Below are 16,160 nucleotides of genomic sequence, written 5' to 3'. Positions count from 1 at the left end.
AATATTTAATATCCTATTTCAAGTGAAATGATGCGATACAAATCATGAAATTTGTTAGGGAGATGAACAAAGAAACGTGAAAACAAATGAACTAAGAGACAAAGAGAATTGGTGCAAGAGAGCATTTGTCTCGATATTGACATCAACTTTTGTAGTCAACACCGACTCTTGTAGTTGAGATCGAGTATTGTAGCTGCATCGATTTCTGTATCCATTTTATTTGTATTTTGTCTTTATCTTTATTGTTCTGCTTCAATGTTTTTGTCTTTCACATCCATCTTTTACGTTTCGTCTGACAATCTCGAACATACGGCCTCATCTAGGCTAAAAATATACTCCTCTTGCCGCTAGGCTAAAAGAGAGGATTATGTCATCCAACTTATGATATTATCAAAACCAACTAATTATATATGGAGTACTTTGTTTTGCTTAAAAAAATAATCTCTTTTCATTTTTTTGTGAAATGTATATATTTTTACTTTTCAAAAAACAAAGGTTAATTGTTATTTAGGGCTTTTTCGTATTGGAGTTATTTGAATAATCTGGAGAGAGATAAATAATGTTTGGTGATTATTTTGAGTATGTGATGTTTTTTTTGATAAAAAGACTTAAAATATATTGATATATATATATAAATTAAATAAATTAAATAATAATTTAAAATATATGGTGTTTTAGTATTTTGGTTAATGAATTAAGTAATGTGATGGATGTGAAAGAGAGAGAAATGATGTTTGAGTGTTTGAGTTATTTAATGAGGCAATTGATTGTTTTTATTAAGGTGACAATTGTTATCCATTTTTATTTTCTTCTTCTCTATCAAATATTTTTTGGGGAATTAAAGTAGAACTTTATGACACCTCACAGTCATTATCCCCCGCTTAAACTCAAAGCGCTTTTAGATGGAATCGAATATTTCACCTTTTGGTCTCTTAAGTCGACTCTTACCACTAGAATACATTGATAGGGTTAATGGGACGATGGATTAAGCACATTGCTCGCAAACACACTTAACATTTTAACTAGACGCATAACTTATCACCTGAAGGGCTCGAACCCATGACCTCAGGAAGGCTAAGAATATTCATATTTTGTTACCGCTAGGCTAGAAGAGGAGATAAATGAGACAAAAGAATAAGCACATAACCCGAAAAAAAAACTTAACCATTTAACTAGGCGCAGAACTTGTCGCCTGACGAGCTCGAACCCAAGACCTCAAGGAGGCTGAGAATATTCACATCTTTTTTCTGCTAGGTTAGAAAAGAGGATAACCTCTCTATCAAATATAAGTCGAGTTTCCTTCATTTTCACCCTCTTTCACATCTTGTTGGAAATATTCAGTTTGATTACTTCAACCAATTTCATTCCCTTAAAGTTGAGTCCAACCAACATTAAGATGTTTAATGAAGACAATCTTTTAAATTTATTGAGAGAATTTAAATGTTTTAAAGGGTAATTACACAATGAATTCGATATTTTATTAGTTTTGTTTGAATAGTTATCATTAACACTATATATATCTAATGCAAGGTACAAAGAGAAAAGCTCTAGAGATTTCTGACGATCTTCCAGCAACGACGAATTCTTGAAATTCTTCTCCAAGAACGTGCACATCATTCTACTCAGCAATAATAACAAATCAGAAATTCAATTTCATCACCATAAAAGCAAGAAACGTCGTTCGTCGATTGAAACACGATCGGTACAAACGACACGGTCGTCACAGCACAATCGAAGGCACAATCGGCACGTTATGTGAGTTTAAGCATTGATTGTCATAAAATTGAAAGTTGTAGGTCTTTATTGTTTTTTATATAATTATGGTTTATTTAATTATTAATGGGTTTGGGCCTATATGTATAAGTAATTTAGAGTTTCTGGGTTAATTACTCTTTTATAATGATTGTTTGTAAAGGTGAATACAGAACACTTGAGAATAGTAAGACGTTTTCCTCTTCGACAAATCTTATTGTCCTTCTCAGTTTTTCAGCCTTTTCTTTCTTCGTAATCGTTATTCAAATACCCAATAGTTAAAAGCTAATATTTGGTCCGAGCTAGATTGAAAAACATGTTGTCGCAAGATCAACTAGAGATGCGGCGGCAATGAAGATTGGAAGAGAAGGGAATATGATGCTCTCCTATCCATTACTCACGAAAAGTAATTACTCGGTGTGGGTGTTGAAGATGCGGGTAAAATTACAAGCACAAGGAGTGTAGAAAGATGTGATGCTCGAAGATGTCGACGAACAGATGGATAGAATGGCTCTCGCCGCCATCTATCAATCACTCCCTGAGGACGTCCTTCTCATGGTGGCTGAAAAGGATTACGCCAAGCTAGCGTGTGAGACACTAAAGACAATGCATGTTGGAGTGGAGAGAGTTAAAGTGACAAAAGTGAAAATCGTGAAGACACAATTCGAGGCGATTCGCATGAAGAATGGGGAATCGGTGGATGATTTCTCCATTAAATTAAAATCAATCGTGACTGGTATTCGCTTGTTGGGAGAGAAAGTGGAGGAGATCTTCGTCGTCAAGAAGTTCCTTAGAGCCTTACCACAAACATACATGCAGATTGTTACAACGATCGAGCAATTTAGTGACCTCAAGAATATGACCGTCGAGGAGATCATCGGTCGTCTCAAAATCCACAAGAAGAGACTTCGCGGATATGAAGATCAAGAGGGAAGCACTTATTTCTCATGCATGATGAATGGATGTCACGAATGAAGAAAAATGGAGATACCAATTTTTCTTCTGTATCATCAAGTTGCAGCGGCAACGGTGGAGATAACCGAGGTTGTGGGAAAGGTCAAGGGCGAGGTCGTGCAGAAAGATCACCTCGAGAAGAAGACACCAAGCCCCGCAAAGAAAAGAGCACAATAAAGTGTTACATTTGTCAAAAGTACGGTCACTACGCGTTTGAGTGTCCTAACAAAAGGTCTGACGATGAGACAAACCTCACTAGCTTCTATGACGAGGAGCCAACATTAATGTTTGCTGAGGTAGTGACAAATGCTTTGCCCGAAGACGATGATGCAAACCTCACTAGCTTTTATGACGAGGAGCCAGTATATATGTTTTCTGAGGGAGACGAGAAGACAAACCTTGAAGAGTTCATGCAAGAACCGTCCAAGGAGGAACCAGATGTGGTGTTGTTCAATGAAGAGAAAGTCATGGAGAAACTCCTCACAAGTGGCGATGAGTGTAATCACACCAATGTGTGTTACCTTGACAATGGAGCAAACAACCATATGACTGGCCATCAAGAGAAGCTCAATGAGCTCGACGAGAAAATTACCGGAAATATGAAGTTCGAAGACGGAAGCAAGGTGCATAGATTTCTTGATCCAACTTGTAGGAAAATCCGTGTGAGTAGAGATTTTGTATTCGAGAAGAAAAAGAAGTGGGAGTGATGTAACGACAACAACAAGCTCGTACAAAATTCCGTAGAGTTCGGAATCCTATGAGATGTCTGAGCGGAGGCACCACTGGTAGAGATGGATCTTGATGAATTGTTGTTGCTTACCACCAACGAGCCAACAACATATCACGAGGTGGTAGTCAAAGAGTCGTGGAATGAGATCATGAACAAAGAGCTCGAGTCTATCAGGAAGAATAAGACATGGGAGCTCACCGACTTACCACCCGGTCACAAGACTATCGGGTTAAAGTGGGTTTTCAAGTTGAAAAAAGACAGCGAAGGTAACATCCTCAAGCACAAAGCAATATTGGTAGCAAAAGGCTATGTGTAGAAGCAAAGCGTTGACTTTGAGGAGACATTTGCACCGGTGGCGAAACTTGACACATTCAGGCTAATTCTTGCCATCGCAGCTCACCGTGGATGGTAGATTCACCACTTGGATGTCAAATCAGTATTTCATAATGTTGACAACGAAGAAGAAGTCTATGTCGCTCAACCTGAAGGCTTCACCATTAAGAATAAAGAGCACAAGGTGTAAAAGTTATACAAGGCTCTTTACGGACCACGTCAAGCACCAAGGGCGTGGAACACTTGCCTCAACAAGAGAATGATGAGTCTCGGTTTCTTGAAGTGTTCTCAAGAGAAGGCTGTGTACACGAGAAACCATGGATAAGAAGTACTCATTTCTGGCGTATACGTCGATGACTTGATTGTGACAAGATCAAGAATCAAGGGTTTTGAGGAGTTCAAAAAACATATGATGAAGGAGTTCGAGATGAGTGATATCGGGCTACTCTCGTACAATCTTGGTATTGAGGTGGACTAGAAAAAAGATAGCATCGAGGTGAAGCAGGAAGCTTATGCGAAGAAGGTTTTAATACAATTTGCAATGGAGGATTGTAACTCGAGCAAGTATCCTATGGAAGCAAAGTTGCAGCTCGAAAAAGATGTGGAAGGAAGCATAGTGGATCCGAAGGAGTATAGGCGTATCATCGGGTGTCTTAGGAACTTGACACACACTCAACCTGATATCTCCTATGCAGTTGGCATAGTGAGTCGTTACATAAAGAAGCCTACCACTCTACACCAACAGACAGTAAAACACATTATTCGTTACATGAAGGGAACGATGATATATGGGATTCAGTTAAGAAGAGGACGAGAAGTTGAAGAACTCGTTGGTTTTATTTACAGCGACTTGGCTGGTGACACAGACGACGGAAAAAGTACTGGAGGGATGGTGTTTTATCTCAATGGGAATCTGATCACGTTGCAATCTCAAAAGCATTGAACTGTTGCATTGTCTTCATGTGAGATGGAGTTTATGGAAGCTACTGCAGCGTCGTTCCAAGGACTTTGGCTGAGAAACTTGTTGAGTTAGGTGCTCGGATGCGAGCCGAGGCCGGTAACCCACTATGTTGACAACAAGTCCGCAATAGCATTAATGAAGAACTCAGTGTTTCATGGACGTAGCAAACACATCGACACTCGGTTCCACTTCATCCGTGAATGCATCGAGAATCGATATATCGATGTATAGTTTGTAGGCACTAGAGAGCAGTGTGTACACATTCTCACTAAGGCACTAACAAGAGTCAAATTTACAGAGATGCGAGAGCTACTCGGCGTGAAGAATCTCGAACCAAATCAAGCTTACGGGAGAGATTGTGAGTTTAAGAATTGCTTGTCAGAAAATTGAAAGTTGTAGGCCTTTATTGTCTTTTATACAATTAGGATTTATTAAATTATTAATGGGTTTGGGCCTGTACGTATAAGTAATTTAGGGTTTCTAAGCTAATTACTCTTTTATAATGGTTGTATATAAAGGTTAATATAGCACACTAACGAATAGTAAGACTTTTTCTTCTTCAACAAATCTTATTGTCCTTCCTTATTTTATAGCGTTTTCTTTCTTCATAATCATTCTTCAAAGATTCAATTGTCAAAAGCCAACACGGTCGACATAGTACAATCGACGGCACAATCGGCACGAACAGCACGATCGGCACGAACGACACGATTAGTGAAGTAAGTGACGATAATCCTAAATCTCTTAGAATTGCATTGATAGCTTTTCTGGATGCTTCTTTCCTGGTTTCAAGCGTCAATTAGTTCTCTAATCTTGGGTATTTTTGAAAGGTTGTCTTTCGAAGCGAATTAGTCATTAAATCTTTAGGGTTTCTGAATTGTCCTTTTTATGCATTTACTCTGCTTTATTACTATGTTCTTTTCTTCAACAATGGGGAAAAAGAACAAAAATAAGGTGAAAGAAGTAAAAGATTTCTGGGAAAGTAATACAAGCAAGAAAGTGATGGCTGAAATAAAACAGAAACAAAGTTCTGAGAATGCTGAAATAAAGCAAAAACAGAGTTCTAAGAATGCTGAAATAGAGCAGAAGGTAAATAGAGAAAAATCTTAGAAAAAAATTAAAATGACAAAGTATTTAGGCAGAAGTAACAAGGATGGAAAATGGAGGGTTGAATATAATGAAAGGGCTAATCTCTACGGACTAAAGAATCAAATTACAAAATTGTTGTTTCAAGCGAAGAAAGAAGAGATTGTTCTTAGCAATGAAAAAACTTAATAGTCCATAGCCCAACTTAATATTTACTATCTTCAGAACTGTAATTTACTCAAAAAAGAAGAATATAATAAGATAGTTAGCTGGTCTGTAGAGACAATGCGAGAGCTAATGAAGTGCCCAAAAACCAAGACTAACACTATCAGAAGTAACTCCAGTTGGAAAGTAATGAAGTCTTGAAGAAAAATACTGAACAGAAATACAAAGACAAGATTTACTTGAAGGATTTTAAACCAAAAGTTGAGATTCTCAAATCTCTTTTTGAGTTTAAATTACCCCTTGAAGTTGAAGAGAAATACATTAAAGAGTGGGAATATATAGTTGTTGGTAACTATATAGGAAAAATCGTGTATCTTTCCTGGTCACTAAGGATGCCTTGCTAAAGCAATGGGAGAACATTGGACTGGAATAGGTATCTACAAATATCAATGATCTTTATTTTCCAAAGTTCAAGCATGGAACAAATCTTGAGAATATTCTGAAGTTGGGGCATACTTATATTGGGTCAAATTGCATGAAGCTAGAAAGATGGTCTTAAGGAATGAAACTACGTAGCAAACTGAAAGAAACGGCTCAAATTTGGTTCAAACTAAGGAACATTCCGGCTCATATGTACAATGCAGAAGCACATAGTCATTTTGCTAGTCTATTGGGAAAACCATTGTATATTGACACAATCACGGAAGAAAGAGAACACATCACATATGTTAGGATAAGTATTGAAGTGCACCCTAGAAGTACTCTACCAGCAAAAATGATAGTTATTGACAGAAGAGGTAAGCCCACAATCATGAATATTTCATATGAATGGATGTCAAACAGATGTGCATTCTACAATACATTTGAACATGTCAGTAATCAATGTGAAAAATAATTTAATAACTGTAGGAAATCTTGAGAGTTCAGAAACAGAAGGATAGCCTAAAAGTTTAGAAGTATAATGAGAAAGCCCAGGAAAATGAAGAATGAAGAATCAGGAACGGAAAACATCTAAAAAAACTAAAGATAAAGAAGCAGATGATGAAAATGTTGAGGATTCAGAAGAAGGAGAAGATGAAAAATCAGAGAAAGTAGAAGATGAAGAATCAGATAAAGAAGAAAAATTAGAGGGTAAAAATGAAGAAAAATTAGAGGAAGAAAAATGTGAAAAATCAGCGGATGAAAACAATGGAAAATTAGAAGATGAAAGTGATAGAAAAACAGTGGAGGAAAGTGAAGAGGAGAGTATGAAAGTAGATCGATACAACTCAGGGCAAAGTTGAAGCCAATGAATGTGCAACTATCAAAAAAACATCATCATATACAACAGTTGAATCACCAATATAGTCAATCCTAAATCCAAACAGATGAGGATGCGACATAAATATAATCGCTGGAATTCGAGGAATGCAAATTGGATTTTGAGGAATGCAAATTGGGATTCTAAAGAAGAGTGAGAATATTCAAAGAGAAAGTTCACAACAGAATCAGAATTTTAAAATTATAGGTCTTGTATGCTTTTGTTTTTTGTTACTATAATCTTTATTTGTTTGTTTATTTCTAATCAGATACTCTTGGGTCGTTGTTTGTCATCCTTTAATCAAAGCTAGAGATTGTCTAACTTTAATTTTGACTCTCTCCCACCTTTTGGTTTTTTAATGAAATAGTGTTAAGCTGTTTTTCCAAAAAAAACACTATATTTATCGATTTATTTATTAGTTAAGAATTATGATTTTCCCACGGTAGGCTTACTATATTGTTATGATTATAGAATGAAATTGTTGGAGGAGTGTCATTTTTTGTGTAAAATATATGTTGTTTGATGTAATATTTAATGTTTTATTCATTTCTCTTGGGTGAATGTAATATTTATATATATATAAGGCCGGTCCTCGGGTAAAACAATCTATGCAGTTGCATAGAGTCTTCTATCTTTATAAGTCCCATTTTTTTAATATTTGATACTATTATTAATTATATATTATATTATTAATCTTTTTTTCTTTAATGTCAAATATATATTATACAATATATATATATAACTATTATAATATATTAATCATTTATAACTTATTTTATATTATTAAAATTTAAAAAATAAAAAAATATATTTATTATTTTAAGAACCCAAAAATTTAAATTTGTCTTAGTCCCAAATTCTTATGGCTGGCCATAGGGATATAAATGAACCGAGCTGCTCGCGAGCTATTCGAATCTCGACTCGACAAAAAACTCGTTCGAGCTCGTTCGTTAGTCTTAACGAGCCGAGCTCAAGCTCGTTTAAAAGCTCGAAAATTTAAACGAGCCGAGCTTTAACTTCTCGATATTCGGCTCGTAAGCTCACGAACATGTTCGTTTATAGGCTCGCTTATAAGCTCGCGAAAAAGTTCGTTTATAGGCTCACGAACACGTTCGATTATAATATTGTTTAAATATAATTTGTAAATTATTAAAAAAAATAGTAATATATAAATATATATTATAATAATTAATATTATTACATGATTATATTTATATTAATATAATAATAACCTATAAAGCTATAATTAAACTTAGGGTTAATAAATAGAGCTTTCTAAACGAGCTTTAAACGAGCTTTCTAAATGAGCTTTAAACGAGCCGAGCACGAGCGGCTCGTGAGCTCAAATAAATTCATACGATCCGGGTTCGAACTCGATTGTAAAAGCTCGAAACGAGCTCGAGCCGAGCTCGAGCCCGAATATATACTAGACGAGCCGAGCTCGTATCTGTTCAGCTCGACTCATTTACCTCCCTAGCTGGCCACATATATGTATATACTTTTATCCCTTCCATCTCTCTTCCATTCCAGACCTTTTCATGGAGGGTTTAAACTTTAAAGCACATGTTTTAAATTATATCATATTAATATTATTGACTATTCTAATAAGATCTTTATCACCTGATTTTGAAATAAGGGATGTTGATAGGTTATTTAGTTCTCGCTTCTATAATATCTGTTATAAAATTAAAACATAATCTTGCTATCATAATCATTAGATAACAAGGATCTACGTGACATCAAAAAGTTGATTTTTATATTTTTATATGTATTTTATATTTGTACAACTTAAAATATTTACAATAAATCACAATAAAAACGATTCATCCTAAGAATCTTAAACATCCCTTATTGAATCTTTCATTAGATTTGAAGATTTTCTTTTATTGATTTCTGACCTTCATATATTGATTGTGAGAGAATATTCTACACTTCATGATAATCAAGATTGGTTGTAGTAAGTGTCTAAAGTTCCACAAAACTTTCACTTATTTTAAAATATGAAGTGTAATTTTTTTTATATGTTTGGTTTGATTATGATAAACTGACTTTTAACCATACTTGTTTTTTAAATGGTAACGAGATTTATTAATGGATTAGGTAATTTTATCGACATCCCAAAGTGATTTAGAATGAAACTAGGCACAAACTATTGAATATTAGGAAATTGAAATGTGTTCTAATGAATTCTTTTTGAATAATTCGAGTGAAGGATTTTGATTAGAATTCAACTCTACTTAACCCTGAACTCATGAATTAAGTTTACAATCTCTTTTGTAGATGGGAATCATGTGACATTCACTACTCACCTCCTCCAAAGAATTAGATAGAAATAATGATATTGAGACAAACATGTCAAAATTTGTTTGAAAATCCCTTTCGTTTTTCTATCTAAATGATTCACTCAAATATTGTAGGGTTTTACACATCTCAATCAAGAGCCTCTCCTGATAAAGGCTGGTATGACCCATTCCAAAATTGTTAGATTAAACATTATAAATAATATTTTATAATAGATATTTAAATTTGAATGCATAAGTTGAAAGTGTTGGGTTTTTTTGTTTCCTTAGTCCATGAGGAAAAGCCCAGCAAATAAGCCCATCTTGGGCCCCCACTAATTCACTTATTTTTGGAGCAATATAAAAGGGGAGAAATCTTCTTTGGCAAGAAATAAGAGCAAAAGAAAGAGAGAGAAAATCAAGAAAGAAAAGAGAGAAAAACTTCAAGTTTCAACAGCTTTAGTGTTTTTGATGATTGCTGGAGTTTGCACCGTTGGATCGTCCTAATTTTTGGACAGCAGCTTCACAACTTCTGGGCAACATTCTGGACGGTGGAGATCGGATTCTGAGGTCTGGAGGTCGGGGTTTCATTGCCGGAACAGTAACAGTTGTTTTTGGTGATATTCTTCTTTTCTTGTTCTTTGATTGTTTCTATATCCTTGATGTGCATGTTTCCAAGGGTATTATGAATTTGTATGCCTCTAGTATTGTCTAGAGAAGACTTTTGTATTGCTCTCTTGTGGTGATAGTGGATTTTAAGCGGCACTAGGTGTCCCGTGTTTTTACCCATTGAGGGGTTTTCCACGCTAAAATTCTGTGTTTTTGTGTGCTTGCTTGGTGTGTTACTCACTGTTTTAGGGCTGTGTTGATTTCATTTTACATACCTATTTGTTAGCTTCCTCACAAGTTTAAACGGTTTGGGAAAGTGTTGCCAAACGAAGGATAAATTCCGCATTTTGTTTTTTACCGTTGTGGTGCATTTCCATCAAAGTGGTATCAGAGCCTTGGTTGCTTATTTGTGAATTGAACTGTTTGAACGATGGAAACTAATACAAGTAGGATGATTAATTTGAATGGTTCTAATTATCATGTTTGGAAGGCAAAAATGGAAGATCTCTTATATGTGAAAGATTGTTACTTACCTGTTTTTGCTACTGATAAACCTGAGAATAAAACTGATGCAGAATGGACTATTTTGCATAGACAGGTTTGTGGATATATTCGGCAATGGGTGGAAGATAATGTGCTGAATCATATTATTGGGGAGACACATGCTCGTACTTTGTGGAACAAGCTTGAACAGTTGTATGCTCGGAAGACTGGGAACAATAAACTGTTCTTGATTAAGCAATTGATCAGGTTACAGTACAAAGATGGCACTCATGTTACAGATCACTTAAATGTATTTCAGGGCATTGTGAATCAGCTTTCAGGAATGGGTATCAAGTTTGATGATGAGATTCAAGGTTTATGGCTACTTGGTACATTAACGGATTCTTGGGAGACTTTTAGGGCATCCTTGTCCAACTCTGCACCGGATGATATTATCACCATGGAATTGGCTAAGGGCAGTGTTATGAATGAAGAGATGAGAAGAAAGTCACAGGATTCCTCTTCACAATCAGATGTCTTGGTCTTTGAAAAGCGGGGGAGAAGTCAGAGTAGAAGTCTGGGTAACAAAGGAAATCAGCGTGGTACTAGCAGCTCTGGTAAAGGGAAGTATGCTAATATTGAGTGTTACTATTGTGGTAAAAATGGGCACACAGTAAAGTTCTGCAGACAGGCAAAGAAAGAGAATAAGAAGAAAAACTACAACAACCAAAACAACAATCAAAGGAAAGATGACGATGGCAGTGACAAGGTTGAAGTGAATACTATCACTAATGATTTCTTTGTTTGTTGTGATGATAATTTGGTGAACTTTGCACATGATGAGGCGAGTTGGGTTATTGACAGTGGAGCTTCGTGTCATGTTACATCACGAAGAGATTTTTATTCATCTTACACTCCAGGTGATTTTGGGGATGTCAAGATGGGTAATAGTGGGCCATCAAAGGTTGTGGGCATTGAGGAAGTCTATTTGAAATTTGATACTGGGATGGATTTGGTTTTACAAAATGTAAAACATGTCCCGGATATGAGATTAAATTTGATTTCTACAGGTTTACTTAATGATGATGGGTACAACAACTACTTTGGTAATGGTTTGTGGAAACTCACTCGTGGTTCTTTGATCGTGGCAAGAGGTAAAAGGTGCTCAAAGTTGTATGTGGTACAATCGAAGATCTCCAAGAGCATTGTTAATGCTGTGGAGAATGCTGACATGACTGAAATATGGCATAAGAGACTTAGTCATATGAGTGAAAAAGGCATGGCTTTATTGTTAAAGAAGGAAATGTTATCAGGTGTAAATGATGTCCAGTTGAAGAGGTGTTCTCATTGTCTTGCAGGTAAACAAAACAGAGTTTCCTTCAAGAGCCATCCTCCCTACAGAAGAGAGAACATACTTGATCTTGTTCATTCCGATGTTTGTGGTCCTATGAAGACAAAAACACTTGGTGGTTGCTCATATTTTGTCACATTCATTGATGATCACTCCCGGAAGGTATGGCTTTATACTTTGAAGTCTAAAGATCAAGTTTTAGATGTGTTTAAGCAGTTTCATGCCTCAGTTGAGAGAGAGACTGGAAAAAAGCTCAAGTGTATTCGGACAGACAATGGAGGTGAATACATTGGGCCATTTGATGCTTACTGTAGAGAGCATGGTATTCGACATCAAAAGACTCCTCCAAAGATACCACAGTTGAATGGCTTAGCAGAGCGGATGAACAAAACATTGATTGAGAGAGTCAGATGTTTGCTTTCACATTCAGGGTTGCCGCGTTCCTTTTGGGGTGAAGCGTTGAACACGACGGTACATGTTATTAATCTAACCCCTTGTGTTCCTTTGCAGTTTGATGTTCCTAACAGGGTTTGGAGCGGCAAAGATGTTTCTTACAGTCACTTGCGAGTCTTTGGATGCAAGGCATTTGTGCATATTCCCAAAGATGAAAGGTCAAAGTTTGATGTGAAGTCTAAGCTTTGTGCGTTCCTCGGCTATGGCGATGATGAGTTTGGATACAGGCTTTATGATCCAGTTCAGAAGAAGCTTGTTCGAAGTCGGGATGTTGTGTTTATTGAAGATCAGATTTTGAAGGATGTTGAGAAGATAGAGACATTTCCTCGACATAGTGATGATCTTATTGATTTGGGTCTAGTTCCTCTACAACATGTTGACACACATGTTGGAGATGATGTTCCTATTGATGACCATGGTGCTGATGATGTTGATGCTCAAGTGCAAGATTTAGATGAAGTTGTTCATCCAGAGTTACCAGTTCCATACATGCCACCATGTGTTCCACTCAGACGGTCTATGAGAGATCGTCATCCTTCTGTACGTTATTCTGCAAATGAATATGTTCTTCTCACTGATGAGGGGGAGCAGTGTTATGCAGAAGCTATAGAAGATGAGTATAAGAAAGAATGGACTGAAGCTATGCAAGATGAGATGGATTCCTTGTATAAGAACAATACTTATGAGTTGGTGAAGTTGCCTAAAGGCAAGAGAGCATTGAAGAACAAGTGGGTTTATAAGGTGAAGACTGATGAGTTCACCTCACAACCCAGATACAAAGCTAGATTGGTGGTCAAAGGATTCAGCCAGAAAAAAGGTATTGATTTCGATGAGATTTTCTCTTCGGTTGTGAAGATGGGTTCTATTCTGGTGGTTCTCGGTTTAGCGGTTAGTCTTGATCTTGAGGTTGAGCAGATGGATGTCAAGACTGCTTTCCTTCACGATGAATTGGATAAAGAAATCTATATGGAGCAGCCTGAAGGGTTTCAGGTATAAGGTAAAGATAACTATGTGTGTAGACTTCAGAAAAGTCTATATGGGTTGAAGCAGGCACCGAGACAGTGGTATAAGAAGTTTGAGTCTGTTATGGGGGAGCAAGGCTACCGAAAGACTACTTCAGATCATTGTGTTTTCTTTCAGAGGTTTGGTGATGATGATTTCATCATTTTATTGCTTTATGTTGATGACATGCTTATCGTTGGCAAGAATGCAGGAAGAATTACTAAGTTGAAACAGCAGTTGAGCAAGTCTTTTGCAATGAAAAACTTGGGGCCAGTGAAACAGATTCTTGGGGTACGGATCACTCGAGATAGAGCTGCCAAGAAGTTGCACATGTCACAAGAGCGATACATTGAGAAGGTGCTTTGTAGGTTCAACATGGACATATTTTGTAGGGTTTTACACATCTCAATCAAGAGCCTCTCCTGGTAAAGGCTGGTATGACCCATTCCAAAATTGTTAGATTAAATATTATAAATAATATTTTATAATAGATATTTAAATTTGAATGCATAAGTTGAAAGTTGAGGTAAAATTCAAGTTCTATCTAAATGATTCACTCAAATATTGTAGGGTTTTACACATCTCAATCAAGAGCCTCTCCTGGTAAAGGCTGGTATGACCCATTCCAAAATTGTTAGATTAAACATTACAAATAATATTTTATAATAGATATTTAAATTTGAATGCATAAGTTGAAAGTTGAGGTAAATTCAAATGAAAAATGATATAGAGCGGGACTTGGACAGCGAATGCTCCAACTATGCCTACGTGGCTGCGGACAAAGTGAAATTAAAAAAAAATTATTTCTCTTTCTCTCTCACTGATTAATTAATTTATCTCTCTTATTTCTAGCTAATTAATTTATTTAAACACTAAATTATGAACCCTAAACTCTAAATCTTAAACCGTTAGTTTAGGGTTAGGGTTAGGGTTTAGAGTTTAAGGTTTATGATTTAGGATTTAAGATTTAGAGTTTACGATTTAGTGTTTAAGGTTTAGAGTTTAGGGTTTATGTTTTATTTAAACATATTATTAAAATATTTAATGTGAGAGTTTGTTGTAAATTGTTGAGAGATAATAAATATTAAAGAAATGAGTAAAATAATAATAGTGAGAATAGAGATAAATGCGATAAATTAATTTGTAAGCGATAGAGAGAGAAATTATTTAATAAGAGGAGAGAAATTAATTAATAAGAGGAGAGAGAATATTATGTGTTTTAATGTTGTATTTGGTTTGGAAAATCCCTAACCAATAAATATATATATATATATATATATATATATATTATGTTTTATTAATTATAAATAAATAAATAAAAATAAAATAATATTTTTTTATAAGGTTGTTTCGGCAACTCTTTCAAGTACAATTAAAACTAAATGCGTGTCTAATGAGTTCAAGGTTATGACTTTCATTTTCATTTAAAATATTTGAAGTGAGAATCCAACTCGATTTTAACCTATTATGAACCATAACTATTTAATGAAATATATTAATTATGATATTATATATTTAAATTATATTTATTAGTGTTGGACAGAATCAAGCAGGAGACACCAATACCATTTTGGTTCCATCTATCAAATTGGAAAAAATTACTCCAATTCAGATAAAGAATAAATTAGAAAGCATAATTTGAAAATAAGCCTAATCATATGAACAAATATTATAACGACGTGCGTTCAACTCCTTGCAGCAATGATTGCTCTATTACATGGCAGAAGCAAAGTCTCTTCGCCGGAATCCACCGCCTCTGCCCGCTCCATCGCCAACGCCTCGCCTGTCTCGGAGCAGAAGCGGAAGCTCCTCCAGGTCTCTACCGGCAGCGGCTCCCAGAACCACCGTATCGGTTGCTTCCTCAGTCTCCGGAATGACGCCCAGGCCGATCCAACGCTCCCAATCGACCGCAAGGCCCAAAAGCAAAGGCAAAGATGAATTGAACAATTCGATATCCAGAAACCCGAGCATTGCTCTTAAGAAACACTCTTCCAATCGAGGTAATTCACTACAGACATATATATATGTCTATTCTATTCTATTTTATTGAAAATTCCTAGAATTCTATGCAGTTTTACACGTACAACAACTCAACGATTATAGTAATAACAACGAACAAACAACAACTGCTAAGAAAACAAAATCGAACGGATTAATCTCACCATCAGCATGGGCACTATCCCCGGGAAGATTCATACAATCCGCACCGATAGTACCCAAATCAACAAGTTCTACTTCGATTAAACTAAAGAATTTCAGCGATGGAGCAATGAACGGAGTTCTCAAGTATTTTAAGCCAAAGAGAAAAGTGTCACATATGCAAGAAGACGAGTTTCATCAATTTCGAATGGCTAACAATGCATTGTTACAATGGAGATTTGTTAATGCTCGAGCTAAACTAGTTACATCAAATACAAAAAAGACTGCAGAGGTACAAAAGTTACACATTTTAATGAATTAAACTATGCATTTTTGTTGACACGTCCTGATCTTGTGTCGATTGGTTCGCAGGAGACATTGTTTGATGTTTGGGTAAGGATATCATTAATGAGAAACGCAATAGTGGAGAAGCGAAAAAGAGTGGAAAGAGTTAGAAATGGTATGAAGATTATGATGGTTTTAAGTGGGCAACTTAGGTTGTTAGAAGAGTGGGGAAAGATAGAAGCGAAGAACATCGAAGGGGTAAGTAGATTGACAAGAAA

The 16,160-nt window shown here is 35.9% G+C and overlaps 1 protein-coding gene across 1 annotated transcript; it reads left to right on the top strand.

The window, feature by feature from the left end:
- The first annotated feature begins 4,310 nt into the window (after positions 1–4,310).
- LOC124939190 (secreted RxLR effector protein 161-like) lies at positions 4,311–4,712 on the top strand. The gene has a single exon (XM_047479693.1). The coding sequence runs from the start codon at positions 4,311–4,313 to the stop codon at positions 4,710–4,712; it is 402 nt and encodes a 133-aa protein (XP_047335649.1).
- Positions 4,713–16,160: the final 11,448 nt, after the last annotated feature.

Source organism: Impatiens glandulifera, chromosome 5 (assembly GCF_907164915.1).
Source record: "Impatiens glandulifera chromosome 5, dImpGla2.1, whole genome shotgun sequence".
Lineage (NCBI taxonomy): Eukaryota > Viridiplantae > Streptophyta > Magnoliopsida > Ericales > Balsaminaceae > Impatiens > Impatiens glandulifera.
The sequence above is the reverse complement of the archived record's forward strand: the minus strand, read 5'-3'. Positions and strand labels throughout refer to the sequence as shown.

What these genes read in the sequence shown, in the direction of transcription:
- LOC124939190 (XM_047479693.1), top strand. Translation starts at nt 4,311, where the DNA reads ATGGAGGATTGTAACTCGAGCAAGTATCCTATGGAAGCAAAGTTGCAG.